The 21,428-nt window shown below is 42.4% G+C and overlaps 1 protein-coding gene across 1 annotated transcript; it reads right to left on the minus strand.

Annotated features, from left to right (window-relative positions):
* Nucleotides 1–9,355: 9,355 nt before the first annotated feature.
* On the minus strand, nt 9,356–17,632 carry LOC119333525. The gene is made up of 26 exons (XM_037606393.1): nt 17,428–17,632; nt 17,080–17,328; nt 16,111–16,191; nt 15,880–16,017; nt 15,538–15,698; nt 15,122–15,249; nt 14,901–14,992; nt 14,732–14,783; nt 14,583–14,643; nt 14,242–14,396; nt 14,088–14,149; nt 13,840–14,004; nt 13,174–13,242; nt 12,986–13,084; nt 12,724–12,813; nt 12,227–12,302; nt 12,034–12,124; nt 11,867–11,936; nt 11,601–11,780; nt 11,088–11,210; nt 10,903–10,986; nt 10,628–10,812; nt 10,400–10,538; nt 10,246–10,305; nt 10,037–10,141; nt 9,356–9,929 (listed from the first exon to the last, which is right to left on the minus strand). The coding sequence occupies exons 1-26, from the start codon at nt 17,548–17,550 to the stop codon at nt 9,807–9,809; spliced, it is 2,961 nt and encodes a 986-aa protein (XP_037462290.1). The 5' UTR covers nt 17,551–17,632; the 3' UTR covers nt 9,356–9,806.
* Between the last annotated feature and the right edge of the window lie 3,796 nt (nt 17,633–21,428).

Raw genomic sequence — 21,428 nt, forward strand, 5'->3', positions numbered from 1 at the left:
GGGAGGGGGAGGAGGCTCGCGGTGGCCGCATTGGGTGGGAATGGCGGATCGTCGTCGCGGGGGCAGGGTAGGGTAGGTCAGACTCGGAGCAGGGAGATAGGTCACGAGAGGGGGGAGAGGGGATTAGTTTTTGAAATGCGGGGAGGGAGGGGGAAGAGAATGGTGGTGGTGCGGGACAGCGCCGAGGGAAACCTGGGGGGAAAGCAGGTGGGCTTTGATGACCCGGTCAGATCACTCGCCGCCCGCCGTGGATAATCCTTCTCTTCGCACCCTCCCTCTCTCCACTAAAAATCGTTTTCTTTATATCGAAGAAAACACACACTCTCTCCCTTTCATAATGTAGCGCTTATAAATTTCGAAAGCCAAGCTTTGTCCATGATGACCAAGTCAGCATTATATAACAAGATAAGACCCGCAGAGAATGCAGTTACTGTCGTAATTTACTGTCTCTGGTGGTTGGGGCTAAGGCGCGCCTATGGCCCACCGCCTCAGTCAGTCTTGGGTGTTTCAATCTTGTCTAAGAACATTAAGAGGCTGTTTGGAACGTTACCCTTGCATGCCCAGCCAAAAATTCGATGTTGGCCTTACATGGGGTAGGCGTTTGGACAGTTACTGATTATCTGGTGCGCACTGCCCTGCTCAGCTATGTTAGTTCAATCCGACAACAAAATTTTGGCGAGACGCGGGCGCCAGAATTGACCGGCAATTAATTGGCGCGCCGCAGTTGACAGGCTGACCCCCGCCAAGCAATCCAAACAGGCCCTAAGATGACTGATTGGGTCCATAGTCATATTTTGGTTATGCACATTTGCTTACTATGTTGGCGAGGAATGAAAATATGGCTTTAATGCGAGAAATCATCAAGATAGTAGATCTATAAAGAACTTTGATATAGTAATGAAAACATTTTCATGTTTTTTGCAATAAAAAAACTTTCCTTGTATAATTCAAAATTACGGATCAATGGACATTTGAGCCATGCTTCATCGACATATGAGGACAAGTCCATAGCAAAAAGAAATAGTAGTAGTAGATATACACCTTGGTGCTGAAAGAGTTGTGAAGGACCACCAAAATCACAAGCAATGTAAAATCTCTTGTATTAGTATACAAAATAGGATAATCTACACACTTAGAACCAATCAACACTCTGTGTACTTCTTTAGCTAGGAACTATGAGAAGTGTCATCGGCGCCTCACCAAGTTACTCTACACGTGAGGACATATCTGCACAGCCTAAAGAGACTGAAGTGTCACTCATCATTGGAATAAGAAGTGTAATGAATGGTGATCAAATCACTGGTAATACTAATTTTAAATCAAGTTCATGCTATCAGATAAGTGTTTCAAAAAGCAGGGAAGACTATAAAGTAGTTGAAATATCAACTATGACAAGTAAAGCTAACAATATTAGGTTAACTTAGTCATAGTGATTGCTCTTTATTGATTATGGAGATAATAGTAGAAAGCTTACTGCTGATAAAACTAGTTACCACTATGATGCGAGATAATTAGCAGAATATCAAATTTCTAATAAGCACCTAGCCATATGCAGAGTAAGTTTTCACAAGTATCCGTAGGAGAACGGGTAGGCTATGCTGGAAATCAAAAATTCTACTGCGTTCATCCCGGGAACTCCTGCAAGTAGTTACCCCTTGATGCACAGCGCAACAGAAGAATGTCGACGTCGCGTGCCGATGCCGATGTAGTTGTACTCCTCCTATCCATCCCACGTACAACTCCTCACGGATCCCATTAACGATCGTCCAAGCGCCGCATGTACAGTACTTCCAAGGTATCCACGCGTACAAAGTCCGGAACATCACGCGGACGGGGTGCTAGCTCCGAAAGCGTGATCTGGGTGGAGGGAGTGCGGTGTCTAGGGTTTGTGTCTCACACACGCATTAGATTTTTTTTGAGCATCAGTACAGACACAAGCACTCATATACACGCGCATACACTCACCCCCTATGAACGCACACACGCACACCCTACCCCTATGAGCACCTACACACGCATTAGATTAACCCCAATTCTGCCCACCCTTCACTTATATAGACCTCCTGATGGGCTTCTACCTTAGAGGCCCATTATAGCAATATAAACCCAATAAAAGATGGATCATGTTCAAACTCTGTTCCAGTCCCCTTAAGTGTGTGACCCTATATGTTCACGCATACCTGGACATGGCATGGGTACACTACTCGACCAATAATAGGTAGCAGTCTCTAGCAAGACATGCCTACTCCCAAATACACTTAAAGATCGCATCGGATGAACCTTCCACAATATTATATACATGCTCCCTTTGCCTCGTGATGTTGATTGAGCTCGAGGTGGGAATATGTCATCCTTGTTAATAGCTCGATCCTCTTTATCGATTTCCATGACTCGGAATCCTTGAAACATGGTGTAGTATGGCCATACATTTTCTTGGTCCTATCACTAGAGTGGCCAAGAGAGACCCCCCTCCCCCCATTGTATTGAGGGGCAAATCTCATCTTGATTGATGATGTCTCGCGACATATTTCAAGGCAAACCCGAAAACTACCTTTATGTCTACACAGTTATGGTGTGGCATTTGATAGCCCCTAAGTAAGCCCTTGTGCTTCCTAAACACGTGTGAAGATCTCAAGTCTAAGGAATCATCACACACATTGTGTGAGGCTAACTGATGGCATAGAAGAATACAACTTTCTCACAATGTCTCGTGGTGAGTCAGTCCAACCAAATGTTCTCCGACGCACCTTGTACGCACTTTTTTTTACCAGCATATATGTTTGCATCTTTACATGATAAAACGAAAAATATATCTATTAAATTTGGATGTCATAATTTGGCTTCAATTTGCAGTACAAACACATACTGCTCTATCCTATGCTGAGTTTGAGTCTTAAATTATGAAAATTGTAGTTATATCATACTGTGATAAAAAAAATTATGATGAGTTTAGAGGAAGCCAAACTATTACGTGAGGATATCATTTATCTTATATGTACTAATTGGAGGCATCAACAGAGCTCCACGTTAATCCTTGAAAAATGGATGAAAATAATTATTGGATCTCAATTGTGTGGATAAGATTTAACAAAACACAAAATCGATGGAGCCTTCACGTCAATCCTAGAAAAAACTGATGAGAATAACCATCGGATCTCAGTTGCGTAGATAAGATCTAACAAAACATGGAATCGTGTTCGCAGGAGTCATAGAGACACAACCTTGCATTATATCTCACCCATACTCAAATATGTTACTCCACACAATTGTGTTGTGGCATGCGGCAAGGCATGCCCAACGCATCGTTTGTCTCAGATACTTGGATGTGATTTCTATTTCTCAGGTTCTATCCATAAATAGTTCATGGTTTGTTCATCGCCCCTGGGTCGGGACCAGGTGGCAGAGGAAATAGGTTTCGGTTTCATCGTTTTTTTGCCATGGAATCAGGGCGAGGAAGAACGTCCATTAGCTATGTGCAATCATCGGACGGATACCTTACATCGTGCTCACCAAATCTCCCACGTGCACCCCTCCTCCTGAACTCATCCGGTCTTCGTCGCTCCATCACCCCCATCCCCATGCATCTGTATGTTGTTCTCCGCTTTTCTGTCGTGTCTATTGCTCTTCCGCCCTCTCAATCGAGGTTGTGTGGCTCACTCATCCTAATATGCTTATCTCCGCAAGATTTGAATCTACATTTCGTGTTCTGATCATGCTACAAACTAGCATCATTTTTTGGTCCCATAGATGAACTTGGTCCACAATGGTTGAGGAGTAGGAGGCGTAATCATGGCAATTAAATGTCCTTTTTCTTTTTTTTAAATGATCAGATCTATTATAAAGATTCACCGAAAGTACAGATCACCTTAGACATAATTAAAATTACGTCGAGGTTCATGAATCATCAAACGATCATTGCCGCCACCAGAACGAGCCACCGACGCGCCGTTGCCGCCTAGGGCCCATCCCAGATTATTCTATCCTTACATCTTATCACTGGTGTAGGCATTTTGTCGAGCACATGGCGTGCGATGTCCGCTGCTCCTAGCGCCATGCCTCCGTCCTAGTCGAGCGATTCGGAGCTTGAGGTGGCGGCGGCGGCAGCATCGGGGTCGAACTGGTCCTCGTGCCGCCTTGTACCGCAGCTAGGCGGTGAGCGCGACGCAGCGACGGGCCGAACTCGGGCGCCACAGACCAGCGAACTGTCATCGGAGCTCGGCCGAGGACGGCGAGCAAGAGCAGCACCTGGTGTCGTGGTTCGCGGCGGCGCTGGACAAGAAGCCGCCGGCGGCGGTGGCAGAGAGCTCGGCGAGATGTTCGGCTCGCCGGACGCCAGCGGCGGTTCCTGCGGGATGTTGTGCCGTGGTGAGCCTCATGCCGGACGAGAAAGACACGACGTCCTCCGCCCTCACCTGGTTCTTCGGGCTCCTCGCCGCCAACCCGCCCTGCGAGCGGCCCGTGCACGTGGAGGTCACGCGCCGGCCGCACGGAGGCGTCGACGACGACGGGTACGTACTATTCCCTCCGTTTCAAAATAGATGACCGTGCGAGGAGCTGAACGGGATGCACCACCTGCATGCGAGGTCGCTGGATGCGTTTTGCACGCGGACCACGGAAGCAAGCAGACCGTCCTTGTGTTAGACCAGGAGCACAAATTCCTTCACGTGTTCTTCAAAGCGTTCGTCTTCCAGTCCATGTGATCGCGCGCGTGTTGCAGATTTGGCAATGACGACACAGACATCGGGCGTCGCGTCGGCGCACCAGCTGCGATGGCAACGACAACCACCGTCCCTCCGCCGACGGCAGCGGTAACCGCGACATGGGCACACTGCTCTGCTGCACCCTGATGTATGACGTGTCAAATTTTAGTCAAAACTGGATCCACGTTAGCAAAAAACCATGGAAACCGCGCGAGGGACTAAACTAATCCGATTTAATAAGTTATAAGGGACTAAGTTTTGCTGATTTTAAAGTATAGAAGAATCATAATTTACCATGTAGAGTCAATTACACCGGTGGTGCTAGAACTTAGCGCAAATGGTCACTTTAGTGCTAGAACTTGTGGCATACATCGAAGTGGTGTAAAAACTTGACCCGAACATGCAAATACGGTGCAAATCTCGTTTCTATACGCCGGCAACGCTGACGGAGCATGATAGTGTGGCGTAGGGCCCGGTGTCAGTGACCATATTGGAAAGACGGGTGTGTGGTGTGCTCTTTCTGCAAAAAAACCCCTTGAATTCTTATTTTTCGCTTTTTTCTTACATAAAGGCCCCTGTTAAGTTTACACAGTAACTGCATGTGTGGCATCGGATGATCCCATTTGTCAGCCAAACATCACAAATTTTATTAGTTTCAGAATGAAAAATGGAAACCACGCATGACTCGAACAGGTGACCCTTGGGTCAAACGGAGTGCGCGGCTAGCCAACCCAGCAGATAACAATTAATGTTATATAATGATACTAAGCCTTTTACATCCTGACCTAAAATAATGTAAAATAATAATAATAAGACAATCACAGGGAACGTAAAATAACAATTATAAATTTGAAAAAAAAAGATGCCGCCGTGCGATTCCGTACTAGCGACCTGACAATTACCACCAGCAGAACCTAGCAATACAACCACTAGCATTTCGTGCCTTAAACATGCTAGTTTTTTTTTCATTTTAGCTTAAAAAATGTAAATTGTATTGTAAATACGTATTCATTTCAGAATCTGCAGACATACTAGGCTAATTTTTTTCATACATATATTTAAATTAATTTATAAATACAAATATAATTTATAGAAAACACACAAAATTTATAAAAGTGCATGAACACTTATAAAACAACATAAAGAAATTAAATCTTGGACAATTTTATATACAACATAATTATATTATAAAAAATTAGTTTTTTTTTGAACTTATAGGATAATTTATTTAAGTACAAATATTTTCTAAAGTTACTTTGATATTTTAATTCATATGAAAAAATATTTAAAAAAATTCGTAATTTAAATTGATGGATTTTAAAATTAATAGGTGAGCATTTTTGGTTTATATATTTATTTATATGTATATTATTTATAATTACAATTTTTTAAACTTGTAATTATAAATAATATACATATTTTATTGTAGACATGTAAATTGTAATACTCCCTTTGTTCACATTTGTAAGACCTTTTAGACATTTAAGACAGCACTTAAAACGGTTCAATTTCAGCTGTCCTAAATGACTTATAAAAGTGAACAGATGGAGTAATATACATGTAAATTGTAGCCCAGGAGCACGTTCTATTATAGACATGAACCGTAACAATTATATTTACACATCAGAGTCCATTTGTCTCAAAAAAAAATTTGAGAGTCCATAGTTGGAGTGGCACGCCCTCCTACTTGCTTTACATGGGTAGCTTGTTCGAAACCCCACGGGCGAAACTGTTTTTACGGATTAAAATTCTTGATTTATGTTACTTAACTCAAAGATGTAAAACTTGTGTATGCTTATGCATCAGCAAGTGAACTGTGGGCGGGTGGGTAGCCGCGCACGCTGGTTAGACCACGGTCACCGGTACGAATCCCTCTGCGCCATATTTTTCATTCTAACAAAATTTGTGATGTTTCACTGACAAGTGAGACCCACCAGATGCCACACGCCTAACAGGTGCCTTTTCATGAGAAAAAATAAAAATCTGAGGGTGTTTTTGCAAAAAAGAGCACGCTACACGCCCAGCCTTCACTATGCAGTCACTGACAGCGGGCCCGATGCCATGCTATCATGCCTCGTCAGCATTGCGGTCGTATAAAAACGAGATTTGCACCGTATTTGCACGTCCAAGCCAAGTTTTTGCACCACTTTAATGTATCCTGCAAGTTCTAGTATTAAAGTGATCATTTACGCCAATTTCTAGCATCACCGGTGTAATTGACTCTACCATGTATGTACAAACCTCACTAGGTCGAAACAACAGGCATCGAAGCTCTCCTCATAGCATGCCGGTACATGATCAAATCATAGAAGAAACATAACATTGCTCCGATATATGAAAGGCAGCTGTTCTGTGTAGCTTGCCCAATATCTACGGGTGTATTCATGCATTCTTTGTTTTTTATGAATTGATCTTCATGAATTATGTTATTTACGCAGAATTGTTATTGTTTAGTTTAGTGCGCCCTGATGCTAGACTTAATAAAATCTGTCATGTAGCAGATCATATATAAAGATATACTGTACTAGGTACGACACAATATATAATTATGTAGTTGTAGTTGGTCGGTGATCATTCATAGGGATGTTTTGACTTATACCTGCATGTTATTTCATCTTGTAATTCTGCTTTAAGCTACTTCTAAAGATTAGAGTACCTCTCAATAGAAATAAAAATTTACCATGATACAATGACGAGACCTAAACTATATGAAAGGGCAAGAGAGAGCATAAGTAACAAGAACGCATTTATGTAGCGTGTGGCCATTTTTTCATGTTGAATAAGATAATTGCAAAGATAACTCATGTTTTTGCTTTCCTTGGTACTAATAACGCAGATTACAGAAATTAGGCTTCTTCTGTATCATCAAGACTAGGCATTTTTTTTACTGAAAGCCTAACTACCCCCCAGCTTGTAACACTCAATGTACATGCTTGAGTGTACTTCAAATTTTCAACGACATATTGCACTCATTGACCGATGTGATGCAGGACATAATTGGATCATTTGATCTAGAGAGCACAAAGTAACATGCGCACCACCATACAACATTTGTTTATGCGAAAGTTCAACTTAGATGAAGTTTATAATACATCCGAATTGATGACAACATATCTAATGTTATGTACCGGGTGACATCCGAATTGATGAAGCTGTGATGTCGCCTGATTTTTATTTGGACTCTTTGATTTTTTGAATTGCTCTCTCATTTGTGAGTTCCCATGACTCATATATATTAACTGAATACCCCATGGCAAATAATCACGTGTGAGAACGCCAATTTTTAAGACATGATAATACAATGTAGGAATCAGAACAGCATATGATTGGAATATCATGCACTATTGATTCCAACAATATACCTTAACAGAACAATTTTTTAGGTGAAACCTTCATATTTTGTAGGGAAGGTGAAACCTTTGGATGGTTCATAGGAAATGAGCACATAATTTAACGGAACAGTGAGAGAAATATGGAGAGAACTAGAGGGGGATCCTAAAGACCAGAGTCCATAAAAATGTCTATGAAACCAAACATTCCACAGAGGCCCTAAAATTATTTGACCCCTTTGGTGCTTACATACGTGAAGAAAGGGCAAGAGTGATGTCCAGAATGTTGCAACTATTTAACATTTATTCTTACTCCCTTTGTTCACTTTTATAAGACCTTGAATATATTTCAGACAATGTGCAAAACAACCCATTTTGAGTTGTCTGAAACAACTTACAAAAGTGAACGGAGGGAGTACTATTTTTTAAGTACTCATTTTTATAAAAAAAATATTGATTTTAGTTCAAATTTACATGTGCGCTTACTTGGTTGGCATTTACGCTTTTTTTATAGTTTAAGTATCACATCATATAATATAACAAATGAAATAAAAAAATTGTTGAACAAGCTCGGTGCATACTACTAACTTGCTAAAATAATGGTGAATATGTTATCAAGGGGTTATAATCTTTGTATGTTAAATAACTAACCAGCAGTTGCACGAGCTGACGATTAGTTTTACTCCCTCTGTTCCAAAATAGATGAGTCATCTATTTTGGAACGGAGGGAGTACTAGTTAGTGACGTCGGTGGTGATGTTATTGCAAGTAAGGATTGGTTCACACAGAACACCAACTGAATTGGATTGGCACCGATTACGACCCGAACATGTATACGTCTTTTATTTCAAATTTAAAACCTTGTCCATTATAATTATGCCCCATGACTCGATGAAGTTTGAATTGTTTATGTTTGTTTTGTATTATACAAAAAAATGCTTTTAGGTTACTATAAATTGTTTCTGCAAAAGCGACGCAATGCCATTTTAGAGGCCGCTGTCATGTTTGTCTCACCGAGCTAGTGGCAACACAAATATAATTTACCTAGCGCAAATATATATAACTAGGCTCATCTTCTCAATGAGTTTCCTTAACTTTTCTTTACTGATTGATTCTGTAGATGTGTAATCGAAAGCTGAAATAATTGCAACGCTTTTCTCTCTTACATATAGTAGATGCTACTCAAGGTATAATTGCACAAGTGTCTTAACCAGTACAATGCAGCTCCAGGATTCTCAAAATAATTGCTCAGATGTTACCTTGGCAACGCAGCTCCAGGCTTTTCAAAATCTATTTACATGAGAACAGGAATACAAAGAGTGCGATATATGCTTTCCAATTTTCTACTTGAAATGAATTTGTTTCTCCAATTTTTTTGCTGAATGAATTAACATGCACAATGAATACAAGAATGAACAGATCGCCCGACACTGTAGAACAAAATTTGCCGGACCACAAAAGGACTACATATACAACTCAAAATTTTGCCGGGCCACAGAACAAAACTAGGTACAACTTGAGGCTGTGCAAGCAAGGCATCCCTTTTCTTTTTCTTTCTTTTTGACAAGGGCTATCCATAGCCAAAGGAACAGATCCAGATCGCCGTAAGAAGCTGTCGACCCGGATCCAAATCATCAACCTAGATACCTAGGTAGGTGGGAGTGTCGGAGGCAGCCGCTCCTCATTCCTCAAGGAAGCAGCGAAAAACCCGACTGTTCTCTCCAGGGCAGTATACTATTGGTATAGCTACTCTACATATGTCTACCTACATACAGCTACTACATGTAGTAGCTGCTGGCCTGTTCTTTGCTTTTGCTCCTTGATCCGCCGTCGCCATACTGGTCGTGCCACCGAATAAGTTCCCTCATGTTTTCGGAGTCAACTGGCACGCTAGCGCACACCTATGCAGCAAATCATGCAACGTGGTTATCACATGGTCAATAAGCAAGCAGTAACAAACATACCTATTGCCAGCAAGTTTTCAAACAACTAGTGCTTTGATCCTAACCTGATCATGGGCCGATTTGAAATCGTCCATTCTAAGAGGCCGGATGTCGTCAGCTGTAAGCAGTGCAGGCTCAGGCCTACCTTCGGCAATCGCTACACTCTTCTCCTGTACAAAAGCAAAACCAGTATGAATAATTCAGCCACACCGGTGTGTGAGTGTGTGTGCGCGCGGGGGGGCCACAGAGGGGGGGTTTGGGTTTACATGCACACCTTTATTTCTCTCTCTAGGAGATCGCAAATGGGCCGCCCTGCTGCTGTTACACAGAGATTCTGGGGGAAAGGGGAATGTCAATGAGAATTCGGTGCGGTGGTACTCATTGCTGAAGAGCATAAGAGAGTCAGACCATCACCAACATCAACATACCTTCAAGTCACTTCCTGAATATCCATCAGTCATATTGGCAACTGACTCAAGACTCACATCTTCTGCCAACGCTTCTTTGGACAGTATCAGCTTCAAAATCCTCTCTCTATTCGGCGCATTAGGAAGGTTCACCATTAATCTGCCAACACCGGTCAGATCAGTGCCTAATAATTAAGAGCTAATGAGGACACCAAGATTTGTCAAGTAGTATAGGGAGATAGATGCTACCTGCGAGGTAACCTTCTAATGACCGCCTCATCAAGATCATAGGGCCTGTTGGTGGCTGCAAGAACCACTACACGTTCGTCATCTTTAGTAAGCAACCCCTCCCAATTCACCATAAATTCATTTTTCATCCTTCGCGTGGTTTCTGGCTCTTCTCGATTTTGTCTCTTTCCTAGCATGCTGTCAACCTGTGAAAGAAAGAAATACAGAAGAGGATGTGAGCATAATTAATAAACCATGCGTAAAAGAAAATGATTATTATAGACTTGATTGCTCACCTCATCAAGGAATATTACAGCAGGAGATAGTTTACTTGCCAAAGAGAAAATGGCCTTTACATATTTCTCTCCTTCCCCAAACCACTGAAAACAAGACGAAAGAAAAACGCACCAGCTTTAACAGGCCGGAAAGCGCACACAAGAGCAGGGGCAGCCAATTTGTTATTTTGATTCAACTAACATACCTTTGGCGTGATGCTTGACATGGATACGTTCATAAAGCTTGCACCTGATTCTGTGGCTACTGCTTTTGCGAGCATTGTTTTACCGGTGCCGGGAGGTCCAAAGAGCAATATTCCCTTCGCAGGCTGCCAACATGAAAGGGATTCAATGCAGTGACTCATTAACCTTCACAAATTTTTTTTTCATGTAAAACACTATCCAGCTAGATGTACATATACTTCTTTTATCTCCCCATTTCCCAATATAAAAAATGGCAAGCACAGTTCTGATTATTTAAAAAACAATGCCACAGCAACAGAACCCTGAGTCTTTACATCAAGCATCCTAGCTAACTGCTAGTTACTGCAGTTATATTGGTGAGCAAATAATTAAAATTCTGCATATCTTGTTTTGGCCAATAAAGTAACCATAGATATTAATCATGTTGGAAGGCAACCGGATTTATAATTTTAAAATTGTTGTACGGCCTATCCACTAAGAGAGCTGCCCTTAGCTGAATGTACATGACCGAGTACCTTTAATAGCTGCCCTTTGCTGAACAATTCAGGTCTTTTTAGAGGAGTTATAATCAATTCCTTTAACGTGTCTTTTACACACTCCAGGGCTCCGATATCGTCAAAGGTTACTCCAATTTCATGGGGTGCAATAACATTCGACAGAAGGCTTCTCTCAAACTCATTCTCTGTGACCACGTCCTGAAAATAAAATAAAATAAAAACCTAGATGAATTTAAGCATCTTAGACTTTTAAATAGCTCGCTAGATATAGGGGCGGAGGACACCTTCAGTGCTTTCTTTGAGCTACTAGTGGCCATGCTCTCGCTCTGTATACGTTCGAGTCCGTGCTTCAGACTGTAACCACAAAGCTAACTTGGTATTCCACAAAAACACCTAATTCAAGTTTATTTTGATATGTAATACTCATAGGACATTAGCATCGTCTATTTACCTTTCTGTTGAAAGTACAGGTTTGGCATCCATATTGGGTTTATCGTGCTCAAGGTGATAAGAAATCCCATAACCAATAACCTTATCCACATCTGAAAATGGGAAAATCATAAGTTTTCAGTAAACATGTCTATAGAATTGAAAATAAAATACTAACAGTTGGTCCATGACTGACAATGGAAGAACCAACTTACCGTCATGAGTCAGTAGTCGGTCCGTAATTGGTAATTCTTCAACATCGTGGCATTCAATTTCACATTGGGTCAGAAACTGCATTATAAAACAATGTAAGAATCATATAATAATTATCCAAAGTATCACTACCGAAGTTCATTAATAATCGAAGGTACCAAATGCTACCATTCTAGCAATTGTTGTTCCACCTCTATAGGTGCTTTCTTTTGATACATTGATTGATTGCAAGGGAATACTACTTGAAGGGCATAAAACATGTAAATCAATAAAAGCAATATATAGTCAAGTAGAGCACCATAAAATTCTTTTCAGAATTGCTTTTGTGCAAGGAGCGCTATACATATAACTATATAAGTTCACATTTCAATCATATAGCAAGTTAGAAATGAAACCATGCAATTAAGTTTTCTCGATCAAACACTGCTATACATGTACTTCCAGGGTCGCACAAAAAAATTCCTGTCACCTTCTGCAGAGACTCCTTGTTGCAGCTTACCTTGCGAATACTAAGAACATTGGCTTTAGCTCTAAGGCTTTCGGCATCAAGTCTTATTTGTTGGTTCAAATATGATAGCTGTGCTTTGTCCTAAGAAAAAACACAAATCTCTAGATTAGACAAAGTACCATCTGCAAGCTAATGGTTAACAGAAGTTTTTTGAATATGTCACCAGGGGGGAGGAGTCCCGCCTGTATGTTGATCTCTATTCAAAGAAATGGAGCCGGTTTATATGGGAAACCAGATAAAACCGTGACATTACCTTCGGAGGTTCAATGTAAATTCTGTTAGGGAAAAGCTTAGTTAGATGCTTTATTGAGTAATCATTGTTTCTTTCTTGCAATTTACTTCCAGAAGAGCCCTGCATTTTTCATAGCATTCGTTAGAGTAGCTCCCAAACATTCTACACCATGCCTACAAACTCTAATATAAATAAGTATTAATTTTTACCGATAAAGAGTTAATAAGGGCCTGGGCGTCATTACCAAGCGCCGGAAAAGATAATCCTTTTGGAGGTGACTATAAAATAGACCAGCGTCAGCAATCTCGAAGATAAAAAATAAGTACAAAAAAAACAGTGTTACATATATTCAACAGAACGATACAAAGCTGACAAGAAGAGAGAAGCCGAGGGGAATGAATATTTGCTGCATGTTAACTAGTGAATTCAGAATCCTCCGGTGGCAAGAGTTGTCTTAGGTTTAGTCTCATGTGCCAAAATGTTACTCAAACCACATATTAGCTAGTGAAATATTAAAAAGAGTTGTCTTAGGTTTAGTCTCATGTGACAAAAAGATTTGTCTTAGGTGTTTGTCCTTGAGAGTTGAGCTAGCCTAGTGATCTCGGCTATCCTACGTTTCACTCACCCCTGTTCCGATCGTTTTGAAAATATAGGTGTGCCAACCTATCTAAGCAATCTTTCCTATTCTACCTAAAAAACCTTGTGCTTTAGCAGAACACCAAATGTAATGGACTGCTGTGTAGTACTATACCTTATCTACAAATGTGTCAACCTATCTAATCAATCTTCCCTACCTAAAAAACACCCGATATCACGGCATCTTAATCCTTGTGCTAAATTTCAATTTACTTCCTAAAGGGGACTGTGTAGTATACCTTATCTATCTGGCTGGTTGCCCAAGTGTAAGAAGCAATTATTAGAACACCAGGTGGAAGTTCCTTCCCTAGTGATTCATGTGATTCTGGACTTCTGGTCAGCGTTCTCTCTAAATCCTTAACGAACACAATCAAAGTGCTACTTTTGCTTTCTTCCGAAATGACCTGAAAGGCAATGGAAACAATGTTGTTGCAGGCTATAGAAGGTTAAATTTCACATAAATATGATCACCCAAAACAGTAGGTACCTGATTTAACTCGTCTATACCAAATTGTTTATCACTAGAAGAGCTTGGGAGAAGTTCATTAACTAGAGAAATGTCAAACAGTTAATCACAAATCAGATCAGAAGAGCATCAGTAGGCAACCAAAATGACCATTGCACATCAAGTTCACACTAACCAGGGCAAAAGAAGCCATGATCTTTGTCGCACAAACCCCCAAGATCATTACCACCCGGAATCGGCTTGTCAAATCTAACTCCAACTTTACGGAAACTACCGACATTGTTTTCGAAGGCAAGCATCACTCTGCCCCGATAACCATTAGTTGGCCCCCTGCGAATAAGCCAAATTTACAATGTAAAATTCCAAAGGAAATTATCTTGCTAACATAATCATGCGATGAGCAGGGCTAACATACTCATGTAACAAATATGACCAAAAAGCACAAAGAACAAAGGAGATCTAGGATGCACAAATATTATGTCAAAGTGGAACAGAAATACAAGGCTACAAAGCTACCTGTGCATAAATGTGTGAAAGGGAGGTTTTGTAATTGGGCCAATATACTTTACCCTACTCCCTGCACAACAAAGAGTATATATAAAGGCTTCAGTAAAGATTATGGTAACATTTAAGCTGATAAACAATATAAAAAAGGGTACCAAAACCTTTTCCAAAAGTTACACCATTGGGCGATTCTGGAACCTTGGTACATCTGGCCTGAACATAATTTTATTTCTCAGATAATGCATAAATTGCTTCGGCATTCACAGAGTACAAGTTGCTTAGTTACTATGTTTGGATTGATATTGAAATGGAAACTCATAGATAACTTACAGAAGGAAGCAGAAGAGAATCAACAATGAGAAGTCTGGCACCAAACTTCTTTGCAAGGGCCTTTACAATTGTTTCCTGATAAATTTCGGTCCCTAGAAAAGCATATTTGTGCAAATATAGTTAACTACTCCCTGGACAAGCAATGATTAGAAAAATGCCACCTCCTGGTCCTGTGACCTTAGTAAATATCAAAAACGGAGAAGAGAAATGCTGAAAAATACCAGATGAACTAGATAACATAATTCGCTGGTTTAGAGACGAAATTCCCCATAAACTTCTGATGAACCTTTTCCCCCTGTGTTCCATGTGTATGGATGCAGTTGTCAAGAGTTTGCTCTTTGTATTCTCACTGCATAAAAAAAGGAAAGATGGTTTGATGAATAATGAGAGGAAAGATGATTCAAACAAACATTTTTGTAAACAATTTTCTTTGCCTAAATATATATAAGCTAAACAACTTGAACACCAAAAGTATACAGAAAAGGGAGACTTTGCTTTGCCCTCAGCTTTGTGGGATGCAAATAAACAGAATAGTGCAAAATGTTTCATTCACATGGCATAGCATGCAGAGAAAAGTGTTTAAGTAACGGATAGCTGTTGAAACAAATGAGCTAAACACAAGTAGCATATTAGTTACCTAAGATAGTAGGGGAAATTCTCAAGAGTAACTTGAATAGCATCTGGACAAAGAATTCCTCGTTTTAATCCATCCGTAAAAGTTTGAGATACCCTCTGGTTATTCTCTCCAGCTGATACAGAGATCGGCGCTTCATTGCCATTTAAAAGATACTGGAAAATCTGGTAGAAGGTTAAGGCTAACTCCCCTTGATTTCAGAGAATAGTCAAACTAACAAATCTGGCAGCTTTTACTTATCATTGTCGGAGTAGCATATAATCAATGGAATATATGGAAATGATAACAGAGGACAGACAGGGGTAAAGTACAGTGTAGCAACAAAACATGATAAGAAATGGATACGTAGGCATTCTTGTAATGTGAAATGATAACTTCATCCCCATCGGCAAGGGGAGTTGTGGTGCCCTTGATGATGTTCCTACGATTTAGTTGAACCCACCCCGGTTCTCCTGTGACTTCTAATAGACACTGGCCCGATTCCTGGAAGAACAAAGCAAAGCAGCACAATGTTTACGCAAAAAAAGTCGAATAGTCAACAAAGCAAGGAACGATAGCAAGGTTAACAGTATGTACCTCAAGGTGCCGCAACATGCATAGAGTCACGCTATTGAAACCGATAGCACATAGACGGTTACTGATAGTGAGATGAGGAGTCTGCAATCAGGTAGTGATGGTTGGTATCTATCAGGCAGTGATTAAGGTGATTCACGAACACGCACAAATGATAATAAAGAAGGAATGCACTAGAGTCAACAGTTAAGAACAAACCAATGCATTTCACATTTCTGTAATGCATTTCACATTTCTGTAATGTATTTCACATTTGAGATGCTGAAATTCACAATTCTGTAACGCATTTCACATTTCTGTAATGTATTTCACATTTGTGATGCTGAAACTCACATTTCTGTAATGCATTTCATATTTCTGTAATGCATTTCACATTTGAGATGCTGAAATTCACATTTCTGTAATGCATGTCACATTTCACATTTCTGTGATGCATTTCACGTTTGAGATGCTGAAATTCTCACCGAGGTGTTGAGAACAAAATTTGCAAGACTAGACAAAACGGCCTGCAATGCAACTCTAAGTTGCATCTTCAAGCTAAGAAAATTTTCATTTCACCACGAGTTGACTAACACTTGACCTTTCTGTGAGTGGTTGGTTAATTCTGAATCAGGCATGATGGTCGTTGATATTCCCCAACAAATTCAGACACCAACAACTTTTAACACCCGCAAGAAAAATTCCTACATGAACAATGCCTACAAAACTGAACTGCAATCATCAAGACCAGGGGAAATCTTGTAACTTGGTCTAAGAAAAGGGGGGAAATCTTGATTCTTGAAGACCAGCAGATGCTAGATTAGATATCTGCAGCCAGACAGCATCAAGAATGAACGCAGGCGAGCTCTAAAATGAAGGCCAAGAATCGCCAAGAAACAGAGCATTCGCCCCCAACGAGCTCTAAAATGGAGTCATGACGATAATCTTGAAGAGAATGGGGAACCAATGAGTCAGCAACCCCAATTCACGCACCTCCGAGAACTGTGACAGCAGCCTCGCCCACGGCCCCGGGTTCGGCGGCTGCCTCGCTTGCGACCCCGTCGCCGCCGCAGCCAGCCTGTCCTGCGCGGCCAATGACGCGAGCGCCTTGCACACCTCCTCCTCCACAGCATGCCTCGAGCTCGTCGTCGCCTTCTCCGCCGCCGCCGCCGCGGCGACGGGCGCCTTCTCCTGGGGTTTGTCCGCCTCCGCCTTCTCCTTCCCCTTCCCCGTCGCGCCCGCCTGCGAAGCGAGGTCGGGTCAACCCGAGGCGTCCAAGGTCCAAACTGACACCGAATTCTCGCGCTGCTGGATTGGAGGGGCCAGCCCGGCCAGAGTCACCTTGGAGCGCTTGATGGGGGAGGCGGGGGACGGGGGCTGCGGCGGCGACGACGACGGCGCGCGCTTCCTGCCGCCCTTTCCTCGTCCGCTGCCGTCGGCGGAACTACGGGGAGTGTCCACCATGGCGGTCGCCGGCGACGAGGGGCGCTCTTTCTCTTTCCGGAAAGCAACCGTAACGGAAAACCTTCCTCTCGGTGGATTTCTGTTACTGTATTTCTTTTTACGCGAGAAAATAAATGGTGGGTCGGCGAGGAGGAGGCTTTATATAAACGGTGAGGCGAGGAGAGAGCTCAGATAACTTCAGTTCATAATTGTGCTCCGCATTTATTTCATGATTTCACCGCACTAAGCTTTATATAAGTGGTGAGGTCAGGTAAATGGTTCGTAATTGAGTTCTTTTTGTCGAGCACTCAGCAAAGATTTGTTGAGTGTCAAAACTCGGTGCATGGCAAAAAAAAAAGAGGAACAAGGGACAACCTGTTTTTGCCGAGTTCTCTAGCATGTGTACTCGGCAAAAGTTTGTCTGGAATTAAATCACGCGGAGATATAGAGCACAAAGCACGTGAAGAACACAGAAAACATGCAAAGAACATACCAAGTAAAAGTCATTTTTGGTCTTGCTTTGTTACCGACTAGATTATGAGCTTGTTTCGAGTTGAAAGTCGTTTTTCTTCGCCCGGATGCCATTTATGTACAAATAATGACTATTAGAAACAAGTGCTTCAACATAAATAAGTATTAAAATAATATAGTTCACGAGGGGGAGGGGGCCAGAATTCCCTGGTCTAACGTATGATCAAGGGGCGGAGTCTCCGACCTAAGGTATGGTCGGGGGAGGGGTCCATTGCCCTTCCTCCTAATCCTAATTGCTTTATTTTTTTATTGTGGCTATGCGTGTTTTCATGTCGGCCAGCTCAAGCATCCAATTGGATGACCGAGAGGTTCTTGAGGACCTGCATGGCAACCTATTCAAGGATGACAATTACTCCTACTACTAACACAATGACACAGAGCCATGTGGGTGGAGTGACATTTCCTATGATCGAATTGGTTGTGTCACAATAATCAAGCTTGCGGGCTTAGGAATTGTTGTTAGCTTGCCGACAAGTGTCTGCAAACTCAATGCACTAGAGGAACTAAATATATATCTCAACATCAATGAAAACACTAAGATCAACTATTCAACTGTGGGTGGGGGCGGGGGAGGGGGGGGGGGAGGGGGCGCTTCTGGCAAACCCCAATTTCTGGCAGCAAGAACTACAATGCCTATTTAATGTCAATCCTGCCTCTTAGGTGCCATACCAGAGCACCTCAGGATGATCAAAAGCCTCAAGTTAGCATTGATCAGCATCAAATCCATTTCTAGTTTGATCCCGACCACCTTTAACATCAACAACATGTAACGCTCCGGACCGGCACTATGCAAAGCTAGCACCTCTGGTAGCATTTGCCTAATATCGATCCTAGGACACCCACCAACACAACGTGCATGTCGTTGAAAGGATCGAGATGGACCTAGAGGGGGGGTGAATAGGTACAATTACAAATTTTAATTATCACTTAGCAATTTTAGGCAATAATGTGGAATATGAAGATAAGCCTAACAATTGCAAGTGTAGTACTAAGAGCTAAGCAGGATAAACAAGTAGCACAAGTATGTAAGTAAGCAAGCACACTATGATACAAGTGAGTGCTAAGAGACAAGTAACCACAAGTAGAGAGTTAGGGTTAGGAATAACCGCAACTCCGGGAGACGAGGATGTATGCCGATGTTCACTTCCTTGGAGGGAAGCTACGTCACCATTAGAGAGGTGGATCTTACCACAAAGGTACACCAATGCCACGAAGGCTCACCCTGTTATCCCTTTGAGACAACACCACGAAGGCGTTTCTCAACCACTAGTGGTAGACCTTGAGGTGGTCTCGAACCCTCACAAACTTTCTGGGGGTAATCACAATGGTTGATTCCTCTCCGAATGACTCCTACCGCCTAGGAGTCTCCAACCTCCAAGAGTAACAAGAACGATGGATAAAAAGCTCAAGACTTGCTCAAATCACAAATTCCTTTGGTGCAAAGGTGGGGAAGGAGTGGATCTATCACTTGATCGGACAACTTCTCTCAAGTGCTCTCAAATCCCTTGGGGATCTAAGATTTGGTGTGGAAGAGTGAGAGAGTGAGTGAAATGTGTTCTTAGCAAGCTCAAAGTGAATGGTCAACCTTATCCCGTGGGGGAGAAGGCTATATATAGTGGAGGTGGAAAAGTAACCGTTTGAGCAACTCAAGTGCACAGGAGGCGTCGGACGTCCGGACAGGACCGGACGTCTGGTGGCACAGATAGGCCCGGACGTCCGACAGACGTCGGTCGTCCGGTCGCTGGAGAAACACAAACCACGAATCAACATATAGCTAATGGACGTCCGGACCGTTTCGGTCGTCCGGTGACCGGACGACCGTAGAAGACCGGATATCCGTAAAAATTGTTCTATTGAGAAAGTGTCGGACGTCCGGAGAAGCTCGGACATCCGTGAATATTGTTCTGTGAAGAAACATCGGACGACCGATGAGAGCCGGACGTTCGGACAGCTGAAAGGGATCGGACGTCCGTAACGTATCGGACGTCCGGTGAAAAATGGAGTTGTGGGTTTTGAGCAAATCTTTCACTAGATCCATCGACCCCCTCTTAATAGTGCGGGATCCCTATACTCAAGAACAAACCGTAAACAAAGCCAACACTATTGTCTTGTATCTCCAATCTTGAGTTATATGCATTTGTCTTTAGTCATGATCCACACACGGCCTTTGAGACATAATCCTGAGATATACTTGATAAACATGATTAGTCCCATACATGCATGTTGTCGTCAACATCAAAATAAGATTAAGGGCATGATTGCACTTTCAATCTCCCCCTTTTTGGTAGTTGATGACAACATACATGTACTTCTTGAAATAAAAACTTTGAGTATCGAAGGGATTTGTTGCGGAGCTCCCCTTAACAATGTGCACAAAGAAAAATAAGCATGAGAGGAGCTCCCCCTTAGGGTGATACCAACACATTCAAATCACAAGTTGCACATGATAACATTCAAATAGATTCATCACTCACATCATAGAACCTAAAGTAACAATGATCATAATAAGGTTCATGGTATGATACATATCATAGTGCAATACAAGTTAATATCACATATTACAGTACTCAATGGATACTACTACCCCCCTTGGCAGCAAGTACCCAAAAGGGGGCCAAGAGGAGCAACCAGAACATCATCATCATCATTAGAACCCAGCCTCCTCATCATCATCATGAGCACCACTACCACCGGCCTCGTCAAAGAAGTCAGACCACTCAGGACCCGAAGGAAAGCCAAAGTCCGAAGGGGGCTCATTGTTGAGGAACGTAGTAATTTCAAAAAAATTCCTACGCACACACAGGATCATGGTGATGCATAGCAACGAGAGGGGAGAGGTTGTCCACGTACCCTCGTAGACCGAATGCGGAAGCGTTAGCACAATGCGGTCGATGTAGTAGTACGTCTTCACGATCCGACCGATCCAAGTATCGAACGCACGGCACCTCCGAGTTCTGCACACGTTCAACTCGATGACGTCCTGCGAGCTCCAATCCAGCAAAGCTTCATAGGAGAGTTTCGTCAGCACGACGGCGTGGTGACGGTGATGATGATGCTACCGACGCAGGGCTTCGCCTAAGCACCGCTACGATATGATTGAGGTGGATTATGGTGGAGGGGGGCACCGTACACAACTAAGAGATCAATGATCAATTGTTGTGTCTATGGGGTGCCCCCTGCCCCCATATATAAAGGAGCAAGGGGGGAGACGGCCGACCAGGGAGAGGCGCGCCAAGGGGGGAGTCCTACTCCCAATAGGAAGGAAAGGGAGAGGAGGAGAAGGAAAGAGGGGGCCGACCCCCTTGCCCTAAACCAATTCGGTTTGGGCCTTGGGGGGCCCACACTCCCCTTGCTGCCCTCTATTTCTA

This window comes from Triticum dicoccoides, chromosome 7A (genome assembly GCF_002162155.2).
Source record: "Triticum dicoccoides isolate Atlit2015 ecotype Zavitan chromosome 7A, WEW_v2.0, whole genome shotgun sequence".
Taxonomy (NCBI): Eukaryota; Viridiplantae; Streptophyta; class Magnoliopsida; order Poales; family Poaceae; genus Triticum; species Triticum dicoccoides.

Excerpts from the sequence above, each read along its gene's own strand:
- LOC119333525 (XM_037606393.1), bottom strand. The coding sequence starts at position 17,550 with ATGGTGGACACTCCCCGTAGTTCCGCCGACGGCAGCGGACGAGGAAAG. Across the intron at positions 13,085-13,173 it reads CCCTTATTAACTCTTTATCG|GGCTCTTCTGGAAGTAAATT; the intron begins GTAAAAATTAAT and ends TGAAAAATGCAG. Across the intron at positions 12,303-12,723 it reads ATGTTCTTAGTATTCGCAAG|TTTCTGACCCAATGTGAAAT; the intron begins GTAAGCTGCAAC and ends TTTATAATGCAG.